This window comes from Pleurodeles waltl, chromosome 4_2 (genome assembly GCF_031143425.1).
Source record: "Pleurodeles waltl isolate 20211129_DDA chromosome 4_2, aPleWal1.hap1.20221129, whole genome shotgun sequence".
Classification (NCBI taxonomy): Eukaryota; Metazoa; Chordata; class Amphibia; order Caudata; family Salamandridae; genus Pleurodeles; species Pleurodeles waltl.
In genome coordinates, this window is record NC_090443.1 from 30,180,619 (window position 1) to 30,203,814 (window position 23,196).

General features: G+C 46.4%; 1 protein-coding gene across 4 annotated transcripts in view; it reads left to right on the forward strand.

Moving 5' to 3' along the window:
- KMT2D (lysine methyltransferase 2D) overlaps positions 1–23,196 on the forward strand; it is a 1,162,185-nt gene that overhangs the window by 629,807 nt on the left and 509,182 nt on the right. For 3 of the 4 annotated variants that reach the window (XM_069230486.1, XM_069230488.1, XM_069230489.1), the window contains 3 exons: positions 1,064–1,137; positions 1,577–1,627; positions 1,912–3,762. In XM_069230486.1, the coding sequence (XP_069086587.1) occupies positions 1,064–1,137; positions 1,577–1,627; positions 1,912–3,762 (1,976 nt within the window). The remainder of the gene's footprint in view (positions 1–1,063; positions 1,138–1,576; positions 1,628–1,911; positions 3,763–23,196) is intronic. The other variant, XM_069230487.1, reaches the window with a different exon arrangement.

Here is a 23,196-nt window from a genome sequence, read left to right on the forward strand (position 1 = left end):
GTGGACTGCTTTATTTACAAAATATAAAGAAAATACATTTGATACAAATGCTTGATTCCTGTTGACAACTGTACTTACCTGCTATAAAGTTCTTCTGTTTCTTGTAATAAAGTAACAAACATATATTTTTGCTGTATAAAAACCATTGGCCTGGAGTTACTTATTGAGTTTGTGCCTCATTCTTGACTGTGTGTACAACAAATGCTTTGCACTACCCTCTGATAAGCCTAACTGCTCGACCACATTGCCACAAAAGAGAGCATTAATATTATTTACTTTAGCCTCTTAAGCCTCTGGGGAACCCCTAGACTTTGTGCACGCTATACCTCATTTTGGTATATTATGTACAGAGCCAGCTTCGTACAGTAACCATGTATTTTTCTTTCTTTTCTACTTTATATAAAAGTTTGTGAAAGTGTATTCATGCCACTATTCCTTCTAGTGCCTTGTAATTAAATCAGCTGCTTTGTGCAGAAAATAAATGTAATTTGTCCAAAATCACGCATGAATAGCTTATCACAACGTTTTATTTTATTATATTTTATCTTTCAAATCTTTTCTGAAGAGAAATGTTCAAGATAAAATTTTAAAAGCAAGTGGCTTGTGATCCTTCTCATGTTAAGTAATATTTTATGTTTGACCTAAATAGAGATTTCCCTGGAGGAGAACCCTAATATAGGTAAATAACTATCTTCTTGTGCTACCTCCTTCAAGCACCCTTTAAGCATGTGGTGTGGTACACGTACAGCCCCAAAGGTTGTCAAACGCTGCATCATCAAACCACCACCACAATCAGTAAAGGTAACGAAATAATAAACCTTTACTAGTTAGGTGCAGTTGAAGGTGATAACACACTAATGTTTGGAGTTCACAAGCACACCAAATTGTGCATGGATGACTCAAATATTTTGCAGTGATGTCTTTCTTTTTTTTTTTTAATATGTTTCCAACCATGCCTGAGGTGCTGGCAGTTCCCAACCATTTCTAAAGGAGAGGCAGTGAGGACTAATAGTACAGGATTTGCGATAAAGGTGTTTTTTTCTTTTTTTCCCCATGTTCCTAGATTGGTCCAACCGGTGTAAGCAAATCATGAAGCTTTGGAGAAAAGTCCCTGCTCCTGACAAAGCTCCATACCTGGTAAGTTATTTGGATCATACAGTTCTGCCATCTTTTGTTCATTCATCTTAAGTATGCTTGTTACTTCTCTGTCTTGGAGCATTTGAAGTGATGATATGCATGCACCTTAACCCTCCAGTACCACTATGCTCCACTCCCTAGCCTCATCTTTTCTACTGCAGTATGTCTCTGTGCCAAATTAAGTTTATACTTTTGTGCACTTTCACTAATCCCTACGATCTCTTGGAGTAATGTGTCCATGCAAAATCCCATGTGTGTGCTTGACAGCACTGTTACAAACCCTGATTGCTGTTTTTGTTGCCCCACGGTGCACATCAGTCAAATCAAGCTGAATTTGTCATGTTGAGTTGATTTCACTGTGCTTTACTCTTTTCTGTTAAGTGTCTGTACTGGTTGTTTCTGCTGTTACTGTTAATGTTTTTTCTCTCGCCTTTTGCAGCAAAAAGCCAAAGATAACCGGGCAGCTCAGCGCATAAACAAGGTACAGAAGGTATGTATTTTGGCAAGAGGGAGGGCTTATTGGGGTGGACTGTAGATTACTTTTATGATATCCCTATGTGCAGTATATTTCTGTCCGTGGGAACCTTCTACCTGCAACCAGTCTTTGTAATTTGCCTTTCCACATTGTCATCCTGTGAATTTTGCAGTTCTTAGTCCTTCTGCTCCCTTCCTATATTAACCAATACTCTTGCTCAACTTTGCATTGTCTTGCAGGACCATGCACTCTTGCTGAGTCTTGAATTCGCTGAATCATTGTTTCTCTTGTTTGTGTAGCAGGCAGAAAGTCAAATCAGCAAGCAATCTAAAGTAGACGGAATAAGGAAAGCAGAGAGGCCAACGCTCCACCTACGCATCCCTTCTCAGTCTGGCTCTCAAGGTTTCATGCCTTCTACCCCAGAATCGAGAGGGAGCAGTTCTGCAGGGCAGAGCGTCTTCTTGAACAGCAGCCCCATTGCAACTCCAAACTCTGATGGATTCTTCAAGCCTTCTTCTGCTGGTACAACAGGTTCAGAGTCTCCTAGTGAGCCCTTCTTTAAGCTGCCCCCTCAGTCCCCAGGTCATGTACCTTTGCATGGCCCCTTTGGAAATGGCCCTGCATATCCCATTGAGCCTCGCTGCCAGTCTTCCCTTGTCCAGAGCCCAACCTCAGTTGGCTTCCAGAACTTCTCCCCGGTTGGACCCCAACTTGCACAGACTACACGGCCCATAGGTCAAACTATGGAGTGCCATATCACTCCACCTGGGACACCCAGACATCAATCTGCAGCCATGGATGCATTTCTAAAACCGCGGTATTCAAGTGGATCCTTGGATAACCTGTCTGTGCCGGGAAGCCCCAGTGGAAAGCCATCACCTCTGGGGGAATGCGGGTCAAAATCATCTGAATCCTTAATGTCCCCTTCTCATTTTGTAGATCATAAAAAACAGCTTGATTTCACTCTGATGCACATCAAGAAGGAGGACAGTTGCTTGCACTCAAAACATGACATTACACAAGCAATGATAATCCAAGACACTTCTTTAAACACTCAAGTGTCTAACATGGAAATGAAGAACCCTGCTGATGTCTTTAAAGCCCCGTTGACACCCAGGGTCACACAGGTAGAGCCCCACAGTCCTGCTTCTATCCACAGAAATCAGGACCTTCATGGGCAAGGTCAGGGGTCCTCACCACAGCATCATATGGACATATACAGGCAATCTCCTTCTGTTTCTTACACAGATCCATATGCGCAGATGCCTCTCACACCACGGTCCCAGGCTGCAGAGGCATGCTGCACACTTCCTCCTCGATCACTTCCTTCTGATCCATTCACTCGCGTACCTGCCAGCCCACAACCACAGTCCAATTCTCAGTCTCCTCTGACCCCACGCCCATTGTCCACTGAGGCTTTCTGCCAGTCACCCATTGCCCCCCGGTTCCAGTCCCCAGATCCCTATTCTAGACCACCGTCTAGGCCTCAGTCTCGAGATCCTTTTGCACCAATACATAAGCCCCCAAGACCTCAGATATTGGATCCTGGCTTTAAGGCAATGCAGGTATCCCACAGCTCTTCCGGTGGGGGTTTCCAGCAATCCTTACCCCCATCACTGTCTGCTGAATCTCATCCCAGAGTGCAGGTTAGCCCACATCAGATTGGTTATGCTCGTTCTCCAGGCACAGGTGTTTTTTCCAACCCTCAGGGGCCGTTGTCTTTCACATTTCCCCAAGGTGGCCCTGAGTCTGTAAAGACCTCTCCCTCCCACCAACCAAACTTCTCCCAGCCTCACCATGCTAATACTCACTACACCCCACCGCTATCCATAGGCAAGACCCAAGTGACAAATTGTTCTTCTCCTGGTTTTCATCAAACTGGAAGCCCACTCCCTGGAAGTGGTGGAGGTCCTGAGACCTATACCCTTTCGCCCCTTCGACCCCCTTCTGTTCTGCAGCAGGATGGACCCTACATGGCACACAACTCTGGGCAACGTTCAGCCATCACTTCACCCGCAGAGAAGCGGGACGATGTGCTGGCAATCTCCAGTCCCATGGCTGCTCCAGTTCGTGAGGGACCAGAACTACAAGTAAATCCAGACACCACTCTCTCCAACCTCAGCCAGACTGAGCATGAGAAGCAGAGGCAGGTAAGAACTTGAGATTTGTTTTATAATCAAATGGGGTTGTTTGCTTTGTGTTCTGCTCAAACTTCTCAGGTGCTTAATAAACAGCAAGCATCATCAAAGACAGTGGTTCCCAACCTATGGCCTTGGACCCTTGTGGGGGTCCGCGAGGCCTCCTCGGGAGTCTGTGACTGCTTAGAAAATTAACTAATAGTAACAGATTAATGAAGTGTATATAAATAAAGTGACAGTGTACAATGGAAAATCTTAAAATGTACTTTAAATGTTAAGGAAATTGAAATTGGAGGCTAAAAATGTAATTAGTATCCTCAGATTGATTTGTGGGAGCAGTGCAGGTGCTTCAAACAGTGTATAGTATGGACGATGTGTGGCTTCAATTGAATTTAGAAAAGCTACACCCTTCCTATATATTTTTTTTTGGCAAGTTGAAAAAAAAATATACATATCATTTGTGTATATGTTTGATGTAATGCTTGTTTCTGTATTTTTTGTATACTGTCTTGCGGTTCTAATCATCAACAATGTTAGGCCTCGGTCCCTGGCTTGCAGTAATGACTCAGTTGGGGGGGGGTGCCCAGATTACAATAATGATTCGGGGGGGAGGTCCCCGGGGTCCTGTAATGATAAAGTGAACGGCCATGGAAGTCAAAACGCTGGGAACCACTGGTCTAAGATTGAAAATGAAATATCAAGTTTCCATGAGGCATATGACGACATTGAATATGTTTTCGCAACACGCAGCACCCTTTAAAATGCATACCTGAAGGTGTTTAGTGGCAAGTAACGTTATGGAGTGCTTCTGATTGCCACGTTAGAGTGAATCTTTTCCAGCCTAATTATTCTTAAAATACTTTGCATACCCTCCCTTTATGAGAGTCAGCATACACACTTTACACAGGGCAATATTTTCTTTAGAAATCTGAATGCCCATTAGTATATGACTGTTATGACTGAATTAAACTCCCCATGATACATGTTGGTGGCATAAGACTGCAGAGCCAAATATTGTAGATGTCTGTGGAACTGCATCCTTGCATAACTTCTGTGGAAGGAGGGAGGAACTGGAACGGCTTTTTCTTCAGGTGATCTCCTTTGATAATCATGAGCATCAAATTCCTGCCCATGTGCAGGATCCCATAGCACTTAGCAAAATATATATCTTCCTGTTTCCATTTTTACCTTACTTCAGAAAGGCCACCTTACTACATATAATCTTAAGTATTTTTGCAGTCTGTTAAAAGGTTATTCTGACCAATTTACTTTAAAACATCCAAATTAATAATATAAAACAGAAAGATAAGCATAAAAGGAGACCTTTCTTAAAAAAGAAACTTAATTCACAGAACTTTTTCAAAGGGAAATTGAGTTGAATCAACCTGGTCAGTGTAGCTATATAGGCTGCAGCTAATGCAGCATGAATACTGCACATTTGAGAGCTCACACCCCTCCAGTATCCCATCATGTCCAGCAAGCGGCAATAACCTCAGTTCATTTTTATTTTTTTTAAGGACAGTCAAAGGATGCTTGTCTAAAGAGTCTACTTACTAGCTTTGATCTCTCCCACTGGAGAGGAGGGGGCCGGTTGCTTATAATTGCAATTAAGAATTCCCTGAAGGGTAACTAAAAAATACTGGCAAGAAACCTTTACGTTCGATGCCATCTGTCGCTGTAGATACACATGTTGTGCATAGCCCGCCATCTGGTGTTGGGTCGGAGTGTTACAAGTTGTTTTTCTTCGAAGAAGTCTTTCGAGTCACGGGACCGAGTGACTCCTCTTTGTCTCCATTGCGCATGGGCGTCGACTCCATCTTCGATTGTTTTCTTTCCGCCATCGGGTTCGGACGTGTTTCTGTCGCTTCGAGTTTCGGAACGGAAAGTTAGCTAACTATCGGAAGATTACGTCGGTATTGTTGCGTTCGGGATCGGCTTAGATAGAATCGACACCGCATCGAAGTTTGAAGAGCTCCGGTGCCCTTCGGGGTAGCTTTCGATCCCCCGTCGGGGCCTGGTCGGCCCGACCACGTGTAAAACAGCGCTGATGGAACGGACCCCTTTCCGTTTCTGTCCCAAATGCCACAACAAATACCCGTATACAGACCAACATTTGGTCTGTAACCTGTGCCTGTCGCCTGAGCACAGTGAAGAGACTTGCGAGGCCTGTCGTGCGTTCCGGTCCGAAAGACACTCCGTGACCGTCGAGCCAGAAGACTTCAGATGGCGTCCACGCCGACAGCACACTGAGAGTTCGAGGAACAAGAGGAAGAAGAAACCTTCTCGATCCACGAATCGGACTCCGAGGAATTCGACGATCAAAGAACTGTGAGTAAGACGTCGAAGACAACACACAAGAAAAGTGACAAGGCCCAGGGGACGCCACTGCCACCAGGCCATGGCTTGACCCATAAATTCGGTGACCGACCATCGGCACCGAAAAAGGCCGAAACAGTGCCGAGATCATCCGACTCCGGTCGAGACACCGGCACGCAGCCTTCTCGGGACCGAGAAAGTGCTGCTGAAAAAGATCGACGCCGAGATAGCGGTGCCGAAACGGCTCGACGCCGAGACAGTGGCACCGAGGAAGATCGACGCCGAGAGGTTTCGACTCCAAAAAAGAAGAAAGTCACCTCGGAGCCGAAAAAGAGTACAGACAGGGTTTCGGTGCCGAAACGACCCGCAACCGACCCAGTTACCGGTTCCTATTCAGAGGAGCAATCACTGTCCTCTCAGATGCGAAAGCATAGATTTGAGGAAGAGTTGCAATCCACCGAAGTGGACCATACGCAGAAACGTATTTTCATACAGGAAGGAACAGGGAAAATAAGCACCCTTCCCCCTATTAGGAGAAAGAGGAGACTGGAGTTTCAGACCGACCAAGCACCACAAACAAAAATGGTGAAAAAGGTAACTCCGCCACCCTCTCCTCCACCTGTAACTAACGTTTCACCAGCACAAACTCCATCACATTCCCCGGGTCACACCACCGTGAGCCAAGGTGACCAGAACCAAGACGCTTGGGACTTATACGACGCCCCAGTGTCGGACAACAGTCCAGAGGCGTATCCCACAAGGCCCTCACCACCAGAAGACAGCACAGCATATTCACAAGTGGTGGCTAGAGCGGCAGAGTTCCACAACGTAAACCTCCACTCAGAACCAGTCGAGGATGACTTCTTATTCAACACCCTCTCCTCCACCCACAGCTCCTACCAAAGCCTGCCTATGCTCCCAGGAATGCTTCGGCACGCAAAGGAAATCTTCAAGGAGCCAGTCAAGAGTAGGGCAATAACACCAAGGGTGGAATGGAAAAGAAATATAAAGCACCTCCCACAGACCCTGTTTTCATCACCACACAGCTGCCACCAGATTCCGTCGTAGTAGGAGCAGCTCGCAAGAGAGCCAACTCCCACACATCTGGGGATGCACCACCCCCAGATAAAGAGAGCCGCAAGTTCGATGCAGCCGGAAAGAGTCGCAGTACAAGCTGCAAACCAGTGGCGCATCGCTAACTCTCAAGCACTACTTGCGCGCTATGACAGAGCCCATTGGGACGAGATGCAACACCTCATTGAGCATCTACCCAAGGAACTACAAAAGAGGGCGAAGCAGGTGGTTGAGGAAGGACAAAACATATCTAATAATCAGATAGGCTCCTCTATGGACGCAGCGGACACAGCTGCGAGAACAATTAACACATCTGTGACTATAAGAAGGCACGCTTGGCTACGAACGTCTGGTTTTAAGCCAGAGATACAGCAGGCAGTGCTCAATATGCCATTCAATGAGAAACAACTGTTCGGACCAGAGGTGGACACGGCAATTGAGAAACTGAAAAAGGACACTGACACTGCTAAAGCCATGGGCGCACTCTACTCCCCGCAGAGCAGAGGCACTTACAGCACCTTCCGCAAGACAACCTTTAGAGGGGGGTTTCGGGGTCAGGCCACACAAGCCAACACCTCACAGACAACACCGTCCAGCTACCAGGGACAGTACCAGAGGGGAGGCTTTCGGGGCCAATACAGAGGACAATTCCCTAGGAATAGGGGAAAATTTCAAAGCCCCAAAACCCCTACAACCAAGCAGTGACTCACATGTCACTCATCCCCTCCACACAACACCAGTGGGGGGAAGAATAGGTCAGTATTACCAAGCATGGGAGGAAATAACTACAGACACTTGGGTCTTAGCAATTATCCAACATGGTTATTGCATAGAATTTCTACAAATCCCTCCAAACATACCACCAAAAGCACAGAATTTATCAAAACAACATTCAGACCTTCTGGAAACAGAAGTTCAAGCATTATTGCAAAAGAACGCAATAGAACTAGTACCAGAAACACAAATAAACACAGGAGTTTATTCACTATACTTCCTAATACCAAAAAAGGACAAAACACTGAGACCAATCCTAGACCTCAGAACACTAAACACCTACATCAAATCAGAACACTTTCACATGGTCACGCTAAGAGAGGTGTTACCATTGCTAAAGCAACAGGACTACATGACAACCTTAGATCTCAAAGACGCGTATTTCCACATACCAATACATCAGTCGCACAGGAAATACCTCAGGTTTGTATTCAAAGGAATACATTACCAATTCAAAGTATTGCCGTTTGCTTTAACAACCGCACCAAGAGTCTTTACAAAATGTCTAGCAGTAGTGGCTGTACACATCAGAAGGCAGCAAATACACGTATTCCCGTATCTAGACGACTGGCTAATCAAGACCAACTCACTGACAAGGTGCTCACACCACACAAATCAGGTCATACAAAACCTCTACAAACTCGGTTTCACCATCAACTATGCAAAATCACACATTCTGCCGTGCAAAGTAGAACAATACCTAGGAGCCATAATAGACACAACAAAAGGATTAGCCACTTCAAGTCCACAGAGAATTCAAAATTTCAACAAGATCATACAACGCATGTACCCAACACAGAGAATACAAGCAAAAATGATATTACAACTCCTAGGCATGATGTCCTCATGCATAGCCATTGTCCCGAACGCAAGACTGCACATGAGGCCCTTACAACAGTGCCTAGCATCACAATGGTCACAAGCACAGGGTCACCTTCTAGATCTGGTGTTGATAGACCGCCAAACATACCTCTCGCTTCTATGGTGGAACAGTATAAATTTAAACAAAGGGCGGCCTTTCCAAGACCCAGTGCCACAATACGTAATAACGACAGATGCTTCCATGACGGGGTGGGGAGCACACCTCGATCAACACAGCATACAAGGACAATGGGACGTACATCAAACAAAACTGCACATAAATCACCTGGAACTGCTAGCAGTTTTTCAAGCACTAAAAGTATTCCAACCAATCATAACTCACAAATACATTCTTGTCAAAACAGACAACATGACAACAATGTATTATCTAAACAAACAGGGGGACACACACTCAACGCAGCTGAGCCTTCTAGCACAAAAGATATGGCGATGGGCAATTCACAACCACGTTCGCCTAATAGCACAGTTTATTCCAGGGATCCAGAATCAACTTGCAGACAATCTCTCTCGAGATCACCAACAGGTCCACGAATGGGAAATTCACCCCCAAATTCTAAACACTTACTTCAAACTTTGGGGAACACCTCAAATAGACTTATTTGCAACAAAGGAGAACGCAAAATGCCAAAACTTCGCATCCAGATACCCACACAGGCAGTCTCAAGGCAATGCCCTATGGATGAACTGGTCAGGGATATTTGCGTACGCTTTTCCCCCTCTCCCTCTCCTTCCATATCTAGTAAACAAATTGAGTCAAAACAAACTCAAACTCATACTAATAGCACCAACATGGGCAAGGCAACCTTGGTACACAACACTGCTAGACCTATCAGTAGTACCCCACGTCAAGTTGCCCAACAGGCCAGATCTGTTAACACAACACAAACAACAGATCAGGCATCTAAACCCAGCATCGCTGAATCTAGCAATCTGGCTCCTGAAATCCTAGAATTCGGACACTTAAACCTCACACAAGAATGTATGGAAGTCATAAAGCAAGCTAGAAGACCATCCACTAGACACTGCTATGCAAGCAAATGGAAAAGGTTTGTTTGCTACTGCCATCAGAATCAAATTCAACCATTACACACATCTCCAAAGGATGTAGTGGGCTACTTAATACACTTACAAAAATCGAACCTGGCCTTCTCTTCCATTAAAATACACCTCGCAGCAATATCTGCATACCTGCAGATTACCTATTCAACTCCACTATTTAGGATACCTGTCATTAAAGCGTTTATGGAAGGCCTCAAAAGAATTATACCACCAAGGACACCACCCGTTCCTTCATGGAACCTCAACATCGTCTTAACAAGACTCATGGGTCCACCCTTTGAACCTATGCATTCTTGCGAAATACAATTCCTAACCTGGAAAGTTGCATTTCTCATCTCCATCACATCTCTAAGAAGAGTAAGTGAAATTCAGGCGTTTACAATACAAGAACCTTTTATCCAACTACACAAAAATAAAGTAGTCCTAAGGACCAATCCAAAATTTTTGCCAAAGGTTATTTCACCGTTCCACCTAAATCAAGTGGTAGAGCTACCACTGTTCTTCCCACAGCCAGATTCCATAGCTGAAAGGGCACTACATACATTAGACGTCAAAAGAGCACTAATGTACTACATCGACAGAACTAAAAACATCAGAAAAACTAAACAACTGTTTATTGCATTTCAAAAACCTCACGCAGGAAACCCAATATCTAAACAGGGTATAGCCAGATGGATAGTTAAGTGCATCCAAATCTGCTACCTTAAAGCAAAAAGACAACTGCCCATTACACCAAGGGCACACTCAACCAGAAAGAAAGGCGCTACCATGGCCTTCCTAGGGAATATTCCAATGCACGAAATATGTAAGGCAGCCACATGGTCTACGCCTCACACGTTCACCAAGCACTACTGTGTAGACGTGCTATCCGCACAACAAGCCACAGTAGGTCAAGCCGTGTTAAGAACCATATTTCAAACTACTTCCACTCCTACAGGCTGAGCCACCGCTTTTGGGGAGATAACTGCTTACTAGTCTATGCACAACATGTGTATCTACAGCGACAGATGCCATCGAACTGAAAATGTCACTTACCCAGTGTACATCTGTTCGTGGCATCAGTCGCTGAAGATTCACATGTGCCCACCCGCCTCCCCGGGAGCCTGTAGCAGTTCGGAAGTTAGCTTAAGCTTTGTACATTTGTAAATATATTATTTAAACCTTAAATAGGTACATACTTATTCACTCCATTGCATGGGCACTATTACTACAACACAACTCCTACCTCACCCTCTGCGGGGAAAACAATCGAAGATGGAGTCGACGCCCATGCGCAATGGAGACAAAGAGGAGGAGTCACTCGGTCCCGTGACTCGAAAGACTTCTTCGAAGAAAAACAACTTGTAACACTCCGACCCAACACCAGATGGCGGGCTATGCACAACATGTGAATCTTCAGCGACTGATGCCACGAACAGATGTACACTGGGTAAGTGACATTTTCATTCTCTTTCAAGGGATCTCCATTGACAATCATAAGCATTGAATAGAGTAGCAAACCAGTTGCCTCAAAAAAAGTGGAAAAAGAGACTGTTTGTTTATTTATAGTGGTAATTTAACAAGGAAACTCCTCAAGGAGGCGTGGTCTACTCCAGAGTGTGTCCTGGAATCTGAATCCAAGCAATAGAGTTTTGTAAAAGTGTGAACAGACCTCCATGTGTCTGCCTTGCAGATTTCAGAAAAGGGAATGCTTTTCATGAAAGCAGCTGTAGCTGATTTACCTCTGATAGAGTGGGCTGTTGGTTTATCAGTTAAGGTTTTATTTGCTCTCTGACAGCATAACAGCAGGAAACTCTCCACCTGGTCAGAGACAGACTGCTTGGACATGGCCAGCCTTGTACGAAATTGAGCGTGATGTATAAACCATTGATTAGATTTAAGAATTTCGTTACTTATGTTAAGGTAGAATTTTAGAATTCTCTCACACAGTGTATTCAGAGATCCTTCTGCTGGAGTAGAAGGGCCTTGAAATAAACTTGGCAAGGTAATTGGCCTGAGTTGCATGAAAATCCCAAACCCCCTAGGGTAAACATTTCTGATGAGTTATCATGACTACCCTCTTAAGATGAAATACTTTGTAAGGTCATGAGAACCTAAAGCCTGTAGCAACAAGGAAAGCAGCTTTCCAGGTAAAATACTATAGGAAGGCTTTGTGGGTTAGTTTGAATGCTGAACCCGTAAGATGTGAGTCATATTTTGATTTCCAGAACAAAGATGGTCTGTGTAGTGGAGGAAAAATGCCTTCCAGAAAGTACTTAACCACAGAGATCTTTAAAAAAAGGTTTGTGAAGGATGTTTTCTATAAGCAGTAATAGCTGCCAAGTGAACTGTAAACAAGAAAATAGTAAAAGATGTAGAAAAAGGGAAGCAAATATGGTGGCACAGTTTCTTCTTGGCAGGTGACTGAATCGAAGTTGTTGTCAAAGCACAAAGTACACAAGCTCTTCAATTTGAAGTAGAAGGAAGCTTATGTAGATGACATTTAGCTACTTTTAGAGTTTGCCAGCCTACCCTTCAGAGAATGAAGACATTCAAGGTACTAGAACAGATGCCTTCCTTAAGATGCCACAAATGTCAATCTGAATATCCCTTTACAGATGTCCACGCCATCTGTGAGTTTTGCGTCTTGGCAGAGCACAATGAGCTCCCCTGTAACTGTTGCTCGGCATGTCGCAGCAAGGAGATTATGCCAGTGCAGGGATTGATGGTGGATCTACAGCGAGATGGCGCAACCCTTTTCAGTAATGCTAGACATTTTAGGAGAGTTTAATCCCTTCTGCACTGAAGAAGAGGTAGCTTTCTTTGATTCACCTGACCTTCCTGCACAACAGCCCAGTTATGTGTTATTGAGATGTCTTGGAGTCAGGCTACCAGGGAATCTGGGAGGAAGAAGCAGCAGCACCTGGGGATGTTATATCCACCTTGTTTGAATCCAGTACATGCTTGAAGACCATAATTGAGTACTATTGACTTCTCAGCCCCTCCAAAACATCCCAAACATGTGCACACTGGTTACAAGCACCATCTCCCCAGTGGATTGGTGGCAAGCCCTGTGCCGAAACCGATGCCTCCCTTGGCTGCGCCACAGCCTCCTTCCAGGACCCTTGACCGGCCTTGTGCCAGAGGACCTTGGTCGCTGCAGAGCCATCATTCTGCTTCATCATGGAAGCCAAAGTCATTACCGGCTTTGAAGCACCCACTGGTACTGGAACCATAGTCTACTCAGAAGCCCTCCGTTGCTGACACCGAGAAGCACCCATTACTCCAATATTGGAACTTTCATAGATTCACATGCTTGAATCATTACCCGTTGTCGAGATGGGAGCCCCGGTATAAATTACACAAGTAGTGTTAAAATATATTAACAAAAAAAGGCCCTAGGCCTCTTCACTTTAACAGTCTATTAGAGTAATTTTAGGAAAAGGACCAAACTTGAGTATCCACCAATCAGGCGACACCACCCTCTAGAATCCTCCTGAGAGAAGCTCCAGCACCTCTGATTTTCTACCGCACGATGTGCTAGGGAGTCTCCTCAGAGCTCTGCTCTTTCTTCACACCTTTTCAACACATTTTCTCTCAGAAAAACTTATCTGACCTGATTGGTAAACTATTTTCAACATGTCAGATAAGGAGAAGAAGGGTCTTTTCAGGACCTGCAAGACTTGTGGAAAGAAAAGACTTCATTCTGAAGACCCTCACCAGGATTGCATTTACTGCCTCTCCCAGACCATTCAGCCAAGGACTGTAAGGTTTGTCGTACCTTTTCCTCTAAGACTCTAAAGGATAGGGAAGGCAGATTATTGATATGGCTGCAGAAACTAAAATACAGGGAAAATCCAGTTTCGGACTCTGAGAGTGATGACTCTTCAACATCTAAAAGGTCATTAAAGAGGGCGAGATCAGACACAAGATCTCCCTCCCAACACTCAAGGAAAGCCCACAAAAAGACTGCTTCAGGGTCTTACAAGGGCCGCAGCCCATCTTCTTCTCTTCAGATATCTTCCAGCAAAGGGGAGAGAGGTCATTTTAGCAGTTCAGAGAGGCACAAAAAATCCTCCTCTGTCCCTCCATCTGTGCCTTTTAAGAAACCATCCTCTGTTTCTGCGAAAAAAGCACAGTCAACGACAGATTCATCGTCAACGAGACCGGTGAGTGTTTTTTCTGACGGAGACGACTCCTTCTACATTTCCATCATCGACGACAGCGCCGCCGACGACAGGTACCCCACTGAACTGCATCGACGACATCATCGTTGACGAATGTCTACACATCATCGTCGTCGCTTATGACAGTATCAGCTCTACTGTCGTCGACGGTAGACTCGTCTGCGAGACTTTCTTCCATTAAGATCTCCATGCGTTCAGCGTCTACGACACCGCCGCCGGCGAAGGCCATGTATGCGCCGATGACGACACCGTCGACGAGGGAAAAATATCAAACAACTCTGGAGAAACTAACGCCAAAACATACATCACCTATTAAGGTGTCCTCCCTTGTTCCAGTACACCTATTAGACGGAGATGAAGACTCAGATGACGAGGGGCCATTCGGAGCAGCCCATAGTCCATCCCAATTGAACGTGAAGTATCAAGAAGAGGATTAGTATGATGAATCCTATGACCCTCAATTTTATGGAGAAGAAAAGCAATACCAACAGGGGGCATATATTCCATCCTCCTTATTGTCTGACCTCAGAGCAATGTTAGGTGATTACAGCAGGTGTTTTCCTCCTCAAGGGGAGTAACCTCCTCCATTGCCCGTCTCTGGAGTTACCACTCCACGTCAGAGACCAGCTTCTTTACCTCTCACGAACATGGCTACTCCGGATATGACTCTTCCTCAGGATACGGACATGTCAGAGGGAGATCATGAAGAAGGGGAGCTCCTGGACACTCATTCCGAGTGGGATGAATACATCATCCCTGCTCCTCCTTCTCAATCAAAGGTGGAGTCCCTACCAGATGACATAGGAGGATTTCACAATCTCCTAGAAAGAGCTGCCAAACATTTTGCTTTGCCAATGCCATCCAAACAGACAGACTGTTTCCTGTACGACTTTAAAGAGCCTTTCCAAAAATCTGTGTGCTCTATTCCGAGGGTTAACTATCTGTGGGAAGAAGGTCTAAAGGTCATGCACAATCCTGCTACAGTCACAGCAGTACTGCCTTGTTTAGACAAAGTACAAGGCACCGGACAATGCACCAGCATGTCTAACTGGACACCCTCATCCGGACTCAGTGGCGGCTCAAGAGGCACAAAGAAAGTCAAAAAATCCTGCCTGATTTCCGCACCCCCAGACAAGGAGGGTAGGCGATTGGATAATATCGGGAAAAGGTTTTCCTCCATGGCTAGCCTAGTGGTAAGAGCTGCCAACTCATTGGCTGTATTGGCTAGGTTTGACAGGCAGCTGTGGGCAGACATTGCGCCTCATATTAGCCAGTTGCCGGAAGATGCAAGATCAGATGCAAACAGAACTTTGCACGTCAGCAGAACTTATAGACTGTGCAATGGACATAGCAACCACTGCGTTTTGTCAGCTCGCCGTGGCAGATGTTCTTAGAAGGCAAGGTTGGCTTAAAGCTACCTCTTTCTGTCCTGAGGTGCAGAATACGATCTTGGACTTACCTTTTGATGGCCAGGCATTATTTGGAAAACACATCGATGAGGCCTTACAATCCATTAAATCGGACACAGACACGGCAAGGTCACTAGGGTCCCTACAATATCGATAGCCCTCCTTTCGACCTAGAGGGCGTGGCCAACCTTCATACAGAGGAGGATATCAGCAGTACAGATATTCCACCTATCGTTCCTCTTCTCAACAGTACCGTCATTACTTCCCCCCAGAGGCAGCCGCCGCAACCAGCCTATGGTAGATCTAGTGGTCGAGGACGCTCCACTCGCCCGGCCAAAGACTCGGCTCGGAGAGCCTGATGCATCCGAGGCGCCGGCTACATCCAATTCTCCTCCTTTCATTTTAGGCGGAAGGATATCCCTATTCCTCAAACAATGGTAAGTCATCACATCAGACAAGTGGGTCCTCCAATTAGTGAAACGGGGCCACACTCTAGAATTCACCCAACTGCCTCCCTCCAATCCCCCCTCGCAGGACTCCTTCAAGATATCCACAACAACTCAAGAAGGAGATCAACAAAATCCTTCTCAAAGGAGCTATAGAGAAGGTGCCTCGAGCACAGCGGGGAAGAGGATTTTATTCCAGGTTCTTCCTCATTCGAAAAAAGTGGAAAGATTGGAGGCCGATCCTCGATTTACGGGAACTGAATACCTACTTAAAAAAGCAATCATTCCGTATGATCAGCCTACAAGATGTCCTCCTGCACCTCAACCAGGGAGATTTCATGTCTACACTAGACCTGAAAGAGACATACTTCCACATTCCCAGCCACTCTGCCCACAGAAAATACCTGAGATTCACTGTAGCCGGCAGCCATTTTCAATTTTGTGTCCTTCCCTTCGGCCTAAAATCAGCTCCCAGAATATTTACCAAATGTCTAGCACCAATCTCAGCCTTCCTCAGAAGGAGGAAACACCAAATTTTTCCATCTTTAGATGATTGGCTGATAAAAGCAAATACCTACGCAGGAGCGCGCAGATCAAAAAGAAAGTGCGTTTCCATACTAACTAATCTCGGACTCACCATCAACTGGGAGAAGTCCAAACCTCTACCAGCACGCAGTATCACCTTTTTAGGGGCAAACCTGGACACGCAATCCACCATGGCATGTCCCACATTAGACAGGCAACAAAGGTTACTGACACTAACAAGATCTATGCAAAAAAGAAGCTGTGTTTCTGTCTGTCTATTCAAGTCTCTGTTGGGCATGATGTCATCATGCATACCTCTATGCCGACTAAAGATGCTCCTGTTACAGGAGCAACTAAATCGTCAATGGCTCCAGGTTTCAGGAAGCTTCGAGGATCAGATACACATAACCCCAGCAATACTCAGGGCATTGACATGGTGGTCTCTAAGGCATAATCAATCAATAGGCCTTTCGTTCCTACATCAGCCGGCTCTGTGGACCATCACTACGGATGCATCTCTGGAAGGCTGGGGAGCAGTGCTACAGGATCTTCAAGTAAGTGGCAAGTGGCCACCGCAATTGACAACGATGCATATCCATTGGCTAGAGCTCAGAGCAGTGTATCTCGCTTTACAGGCTTTTCTCCCGAAAATCTCAGGATCGCACGTGGTAATAAGAACAGACAACACCACTATGATGCATTACCTCAACAAACAAGAAGGCACAAGATCTCTCACTCTCTCCAGAGAAGCCCAGAGAATCTGGAATTGGGCTTCGCAGCAAGGCATCACACTCTCAGCTGTGCATTTGCCAGGAATAGGGAACAAGGCAGCAGATGCACTCAGCAGGCAGAAATCAAGCTGCCACGAGTGGGAGCTGGACCAGTCGATAGTGGACCACATCTTTTCCCAGTGGGGGGACACCAACAATAAACCTGTATGCCAACAAAGACCATGCCAAATGGCAGTTCTTTGCAAGTTGGCATCACCAAGAGGGATCTTGGGAGAATGCGTTTTCGATAGTCTGGTCAGACATCTTTGCTTACGCCTTTCCTCCAATTCCATTGTTCCCAAGAGTCCTCACAAAGATGAAGGCAGAGCTGTGCACTCTGATATTAATAGCTCCGTATTGGCTGCGTCAACACTGGTTTGCGGAACTTCTTCTACTGTCAATCAAGCCTCGCATTCCGCTGAAGCAGTTTCCACAATTGTTAACAATGAACAAAGGGCAGGTATGGCAACCGGATCCGCAGTCGATGCGTTTTTCAGCATGTCTCCTGGGCACAGGGATCTGAATATTCCACAGGAGTGTAGGGATATCTTGTCCAAAGCTAGAGCAGATAGCACTAATAAGGCTTATTCTTGCAAATGGAAACGATTTTGTGTCTGGTGTCATCAGCAGCAGGTTGACCTACTATCTTCACCGCCAGAGGAAATATTGCCGTACTTATTGCAGTTAGCACAAGCAGGCCTGGCACATTCTTCCATTAAAGTAAATCTAGCGGCAATAGCAACATACAGACGTTCGGATGCTGTCACCCTCACTCTATTCCTCTCGTCTGATCAAGAGGATTTTGAAACGGCTTTTCAGGGTTTTCCCTCCATTCAGACCACCACCTCCATCGTGGAACCTAAATATCGTCCTAGCGCAACTGATGAAGCATCCGTTTGAGCCAATCCATCGTGCCTCTCTCAAATTCCTTTTGTGAAAGGTTGCTTTATTGGTGTCTATCACAGCGAGACTAGTTAGCGAAGTGCAGGCCCTCTCTATTCAAGAGCCGTTCTTACAGTTTAAACGAGACAGACTGCTGCTGCGTACTAATCCGCATTTCATCCCGAAGGTTCCTTCAGACTTTCACATCAATGAGCCTTTAGTCTTCAAATGCTTTTTTCCTCATCCTTCTACTCCGGCGGAGAGAGCATTACACTCCTTAGACGTTAAAAGAGGTGTTCAATTCTATTTGGACAGAACTAAATCTTTTCGCCGTTCTAATCAGCTGTTCGTAGCTCTAATCAGCTATTCGTAGCATACAGTGCACCTAGAAAAGGCTAACCACTCTCCAAGCAGAGTATTTCCAGATGGATCGCCTCCGCCATTCGCTTCTACCCTCAAGCAGCGGGTAAAACTCAGCACTCATCTGTACATGCTCACTCCACGAGGGCAGTCTCTTCGTCAGCAGCGCTGTTCGCCGGAGTTTCCCTACAAGACATTTGTAGGGCAGCAACATGGAAGAGCTGTCATACATTCACAAAGCACTACTGCTTGGAATCTCTATCTCAGGGAGAGGTAGCAGTGGGTCAAGTAGTTCTCAGGAATCTCTTCAAGTGAAGGTGAGCCATCTCTTGTCCATCCCTCCATCCTAGAACAGGTATGCACATTGTTTATATCCCTTATGTTCGGTTACAGAGTTATGAAAACAAAAAAAGAAAACAAAGAAAACAAAAGAAAGAGAACAATGTAACATACAGAGAAGTGGACATAATTAATGATAGTATTCACATAACATATGTTCTTTGAAGTATTACTTGTTGTATATATATATGTTTGATTGCATGTGTAGCTGCAGATACACATGCTGTGCACATCCCGCTATCTAGTGTTGGGCTCGGAGTGTTACAAGTTGTTTTTCTTCGAAGAAGTCTTTTTCAAGTCGCGAGATCGAGGGACTCCTCCCCTTTCGGCTCCATTGCGCATGGGCGTCGACTCCATCTTAGATTGTTTTCTTTCCGCCATCGGGTTCGGACGTGTTCCTCTTTGCTCCGTGTTTCGGTTCGGAAAGTTAGTTAAATCTCGGAAAATTCGGCTGTATTGTTTGCGTTCGGTATCGGGTTAGTTACAACAGATCGACACTGAATTTTGAAGAGCTCCGGTGGCCCTTCGGGGTTTTCGATTCCCCGGCGGGGCCTGGTCGGCCCTACCGCGTGCGTCTTCAAGGCTAATGGAACGGGCCCCATTCCGCTTCTGCCCCGAATGTCACAACAAGTATCCTTATACAGATCAGCATCTGGTCTGTAATTTGTGTTTGTCTCCAGAACACAAAGAGGATACCTGTGAGGTCTGTCGAGTGTTTCGGTCGAGGAAGACGTTAAGAGACCGAAGAGCAAGGAGACTACAAATCGCGTCGGCGCCGACAGGACAAAAACACTTGGAAGAAGAAGAAACCTTCTCCATCGCGGATTCGGACTCTGATTAGGTCGATCCCGAACAGACGCCAAAAACCGTGAGTAAGACGTCACAATACAAAACTCACAGAAAAACCACTAAAGTCCAGGGGACGCCACCGCCAGCAGACCATGGCTTAACCCGAAAAATAGGTGACCGACCATCGGCACCGAAAAAGGGCATGCATGTGTCGAAGTCATCCGACTCCGGTCGAGATACCGGCACAGAGCAGACTCGACCCCGAGACACTGGGTCAGAGCAAGTTCGGCACCGAGAGGGCGGCACCGAAATGAGTCGGCATCGAGAGATCAGTACGCCAAAAATCTAAAAAGTGTCTTCGGAGCCGAAAAAGACTGCTGAAAAAGTTTCCATACCGAAACATCCGGCCTCGGAACCGAAATAGAGTTCCTACACTGAGGAACAGGGCCTGTCCTCACAGATGCAAGGACACAGATTCGGACAGGAACTAGAGGCAGGGGAGCCAGATTACACTCAAAGAAGGCTCCACATTCAAAAAGACACAGGGAAGATCAGTACTCTCCCTCCAATCCGAATGAAAAGAAAACTTGCCTTCAAAGAGAAAGAAAAGCAGCCACAGACAAAGGTGGCATGACAAGTAACTCCGCCACCATCTCCACAACGTTCACCACAACCATCACCGGTAGCCACTCCACCAATGATGCAGTCCCCAACTCATACTGGAATGAGTCAGGATGATCCCAACGCATGGGATCTTTATGATGCGCCTGTATCAGATAACAGTCCCGACTGTTATCCAGCGAGACCGTCACCACCTGAGGACAGCACTACCTACACACAGGTGGTGTCAAGAGCAGCTGCGTTTCATAATGTCACCCTGCACGCAGAACCTATAGAGGATGAATTTCTCTTTAATACACTGTCGTCCACACATAGCCAGTACCAGAGTCTCCCTATGTTACCAGGAATGCTCAAACACTCCAAACAAGTGTTTCAGGAGCCTGTGAAGGGTAGGGCCATTACTCCAAGGGTGGACAAAAAGTACAAACCGCCACCAACAGACCCTGTGTACATCACGCAGAAATTAACACCAGACTCAGTGGTAGTAGGGGCAGCTCGCAAAAGGGCAAACTCACCCCTCAGGAGATGCCCCACCTCCAGACAAGGAAAGTCGCAACTTCGACGCTGCGGCCAAAAGGGTTGCGGCACAGGCAGCCAACCAATGGCGCATTGCCAACTCACAGGCATTGCTGGCGAGATATGATAGGGCTCATTGGGACGAAATGCAACATTTCATATAACACCTGCCAAAGAGTTCCAAAAAAGAGCACAACAAGTGGTGGAGGAAGGCCAGAGTATCTCGAACAATCAGATATGTTCAGCAATGGATGCAGCCGACACAGCTGCTAGGACTGTAAATAAAGCAGTGACCATACGGAGGCACGCATGGCTACGCACCTCAGGATTCAAGCTGGAAATACAACAAGCGGTCCTGAATATGCCCTTTAACAGACAGCAGTTGTTTGGGCCGTAGGTGGACACTGCTATCGAAAATTTCTACAACAAATGGGAAGAAATAACAGACACGCGGGTCCCAGCCATTATCCAGCATGGTTATTGCATAGAATTTCTACAATTCCCTCCAAATGTCCCACCGAAAACACACATGTCCAAACAGCACAGGGATCTTGTAGGAAGTTGGCTCTGTATGTGCTATTTCAAAGTAAGGAATAGCATGCACAGAGTCCAAGGGTTCCCCTTAGAGGTAAAATAGTGGTAAAAATAGATAATACTAATGCTCTATTTTGTGGTAGTGTGGTCGAGCAGTAGGCTTATCCAAGGAGTAGTGTTAAGCATTTGTTGTACATACACATAGACAATAAATGAGGTACACACACTCAGAGACAAATCCAGCCAATAGGTTTTGTTATAGAAAAATATCTTTTCTTAGTTTATTTTAAGAACCACAGGTTCAAATTCTACTTGTAATATCTCATTCGAAAGGTATTGCAGGTAAGTACTTTAGGAACTTCAAATCATCAAAATTGCATGTATACTTTTCAAGTTATTCACAAATAGCTGTTTTAAAAGTGGACACTTAGTGCAATTTTCACAGTTCCTAGGGGAGGTAAGTATTTGTTAGGTTAACCAGGTAAGTAAGACACTTACAGGGCTTAGTTCTTGGTCCAAGGTAGCCCACCGTTGGGGGTTCAGAGCAACCCCAAAGTCACCACACCAGCAGCTCAGGGCCGGTCAGGTGCAGAGTTCAAAGTGGTGCCCAAAACGCATAGGCTAGAATGGAGAGAAGGGGGTGCCCCGGTTCCGGTCTGCTTGCAGGTAAGTACCCGCGTCTTCGGAGGGCAGACCAGGGGGGTTTTGTAGGGCACCGGGGGGGACACAAGCCCACACAGAAATTTCACTCTCAGCGGCGCGGGGGCGGCCGGGTGCAGTGTAGAAACAAGCGTCGGGTTCGCAATGTTAGTCTATGAGAGATCTCGGGATCTCTTCAGCGCTGCAGGCAGGCAAGGGGGGGGATTCCTCGGGGAAACCTCCACTTGGACAAGGGAGAGGGACTCCTGGGGGTCACTTCTCCAGTGAAAGTCCGGTCCTTCAGGTCCTGGGGGCTGCGGGTGCAGGGTCTCTCCCAGGCGTCGGGACTTAGGATTCAAAGAGTCGCGGTCAGGGGAAGCCTCGGGATTCCCTCTGCAGGTGGCGCTGTGGGGGCTCAGGGGGGACAGGTTTTGGTACTCACAGTATCAGAGTAGTCCTGGGGTCCCGCCTGAGGTGTCGGATCTCCACCAGCCGAGTCGGGGTCGCCGGGTGCAGTGTTGCAAGTCTCACGCTTCTTGCGGGGAGCTTGCAGGGTTCTTTAAAGCTGCTGGAAACAAAGTTGCAGCTTTTCTTGGAGCAGGTCCGCTGTCCTCGGGAGTTTCTTGTCTTTTCGAAGCAGGGGCAGTCCTCAGAGGATGTCGAGGTCGCTGGTCCCTTTGGAAGGCGTCGCTGGAGCAGGATCTTTGGAAGGCAGGAGACAGGCCGGTGAGTTTCTGGAGCCAAGGCAGTTGTCGTCTTCTGGTCTTCCGCTGCAGGGGTTTTCAGCTGGGCAGTCCTTCTTCTTGTAGTTGCAGGAATCTAATTTTCTAGGGTTCAGGGTAGCCCTTAAATACTAAATTTAAGGGCGTGTTTTAGGTCTGGGGGGTTAGTAGCCAATGGCTACTAGCCCTGAGGGTGGGTACACCCTCTTTGTGCCTCCTCCCAAGGGGAGGGGGTCACAATCCTAACCCTATTGGGGGAATCCTCCATCTGCAAGATGGAGGATTTCTAAAAGTTAGAGTCACCTCAGCTCAGGACACCTTAGGGGCTGTCCTGACTGGCCAGTGACTCCTCCTTGTTTTTCTCATTATTTTCTCCGGCCTTGCCGCCAAAAGTGGGGCCTGGCCGGAGGGGGCGGGCAACTCCACTAGCTGGAGTGTCCTGCTGGGTTGGCACAAAGGAGGTGAGCCTTTGAGGCTCACCGCCAGGTGTGACAATTCCTGCCTGGGGGAGGTGTTAGCATCTCCACCCAGTGCAGGCTTTGTTACTGGCCTCAGAGTGACAAAGGCACTCTCCCCATGGGGCCAGCAACATGTCTCGGTTTGTGGCAGGCTGCTAAAACTAG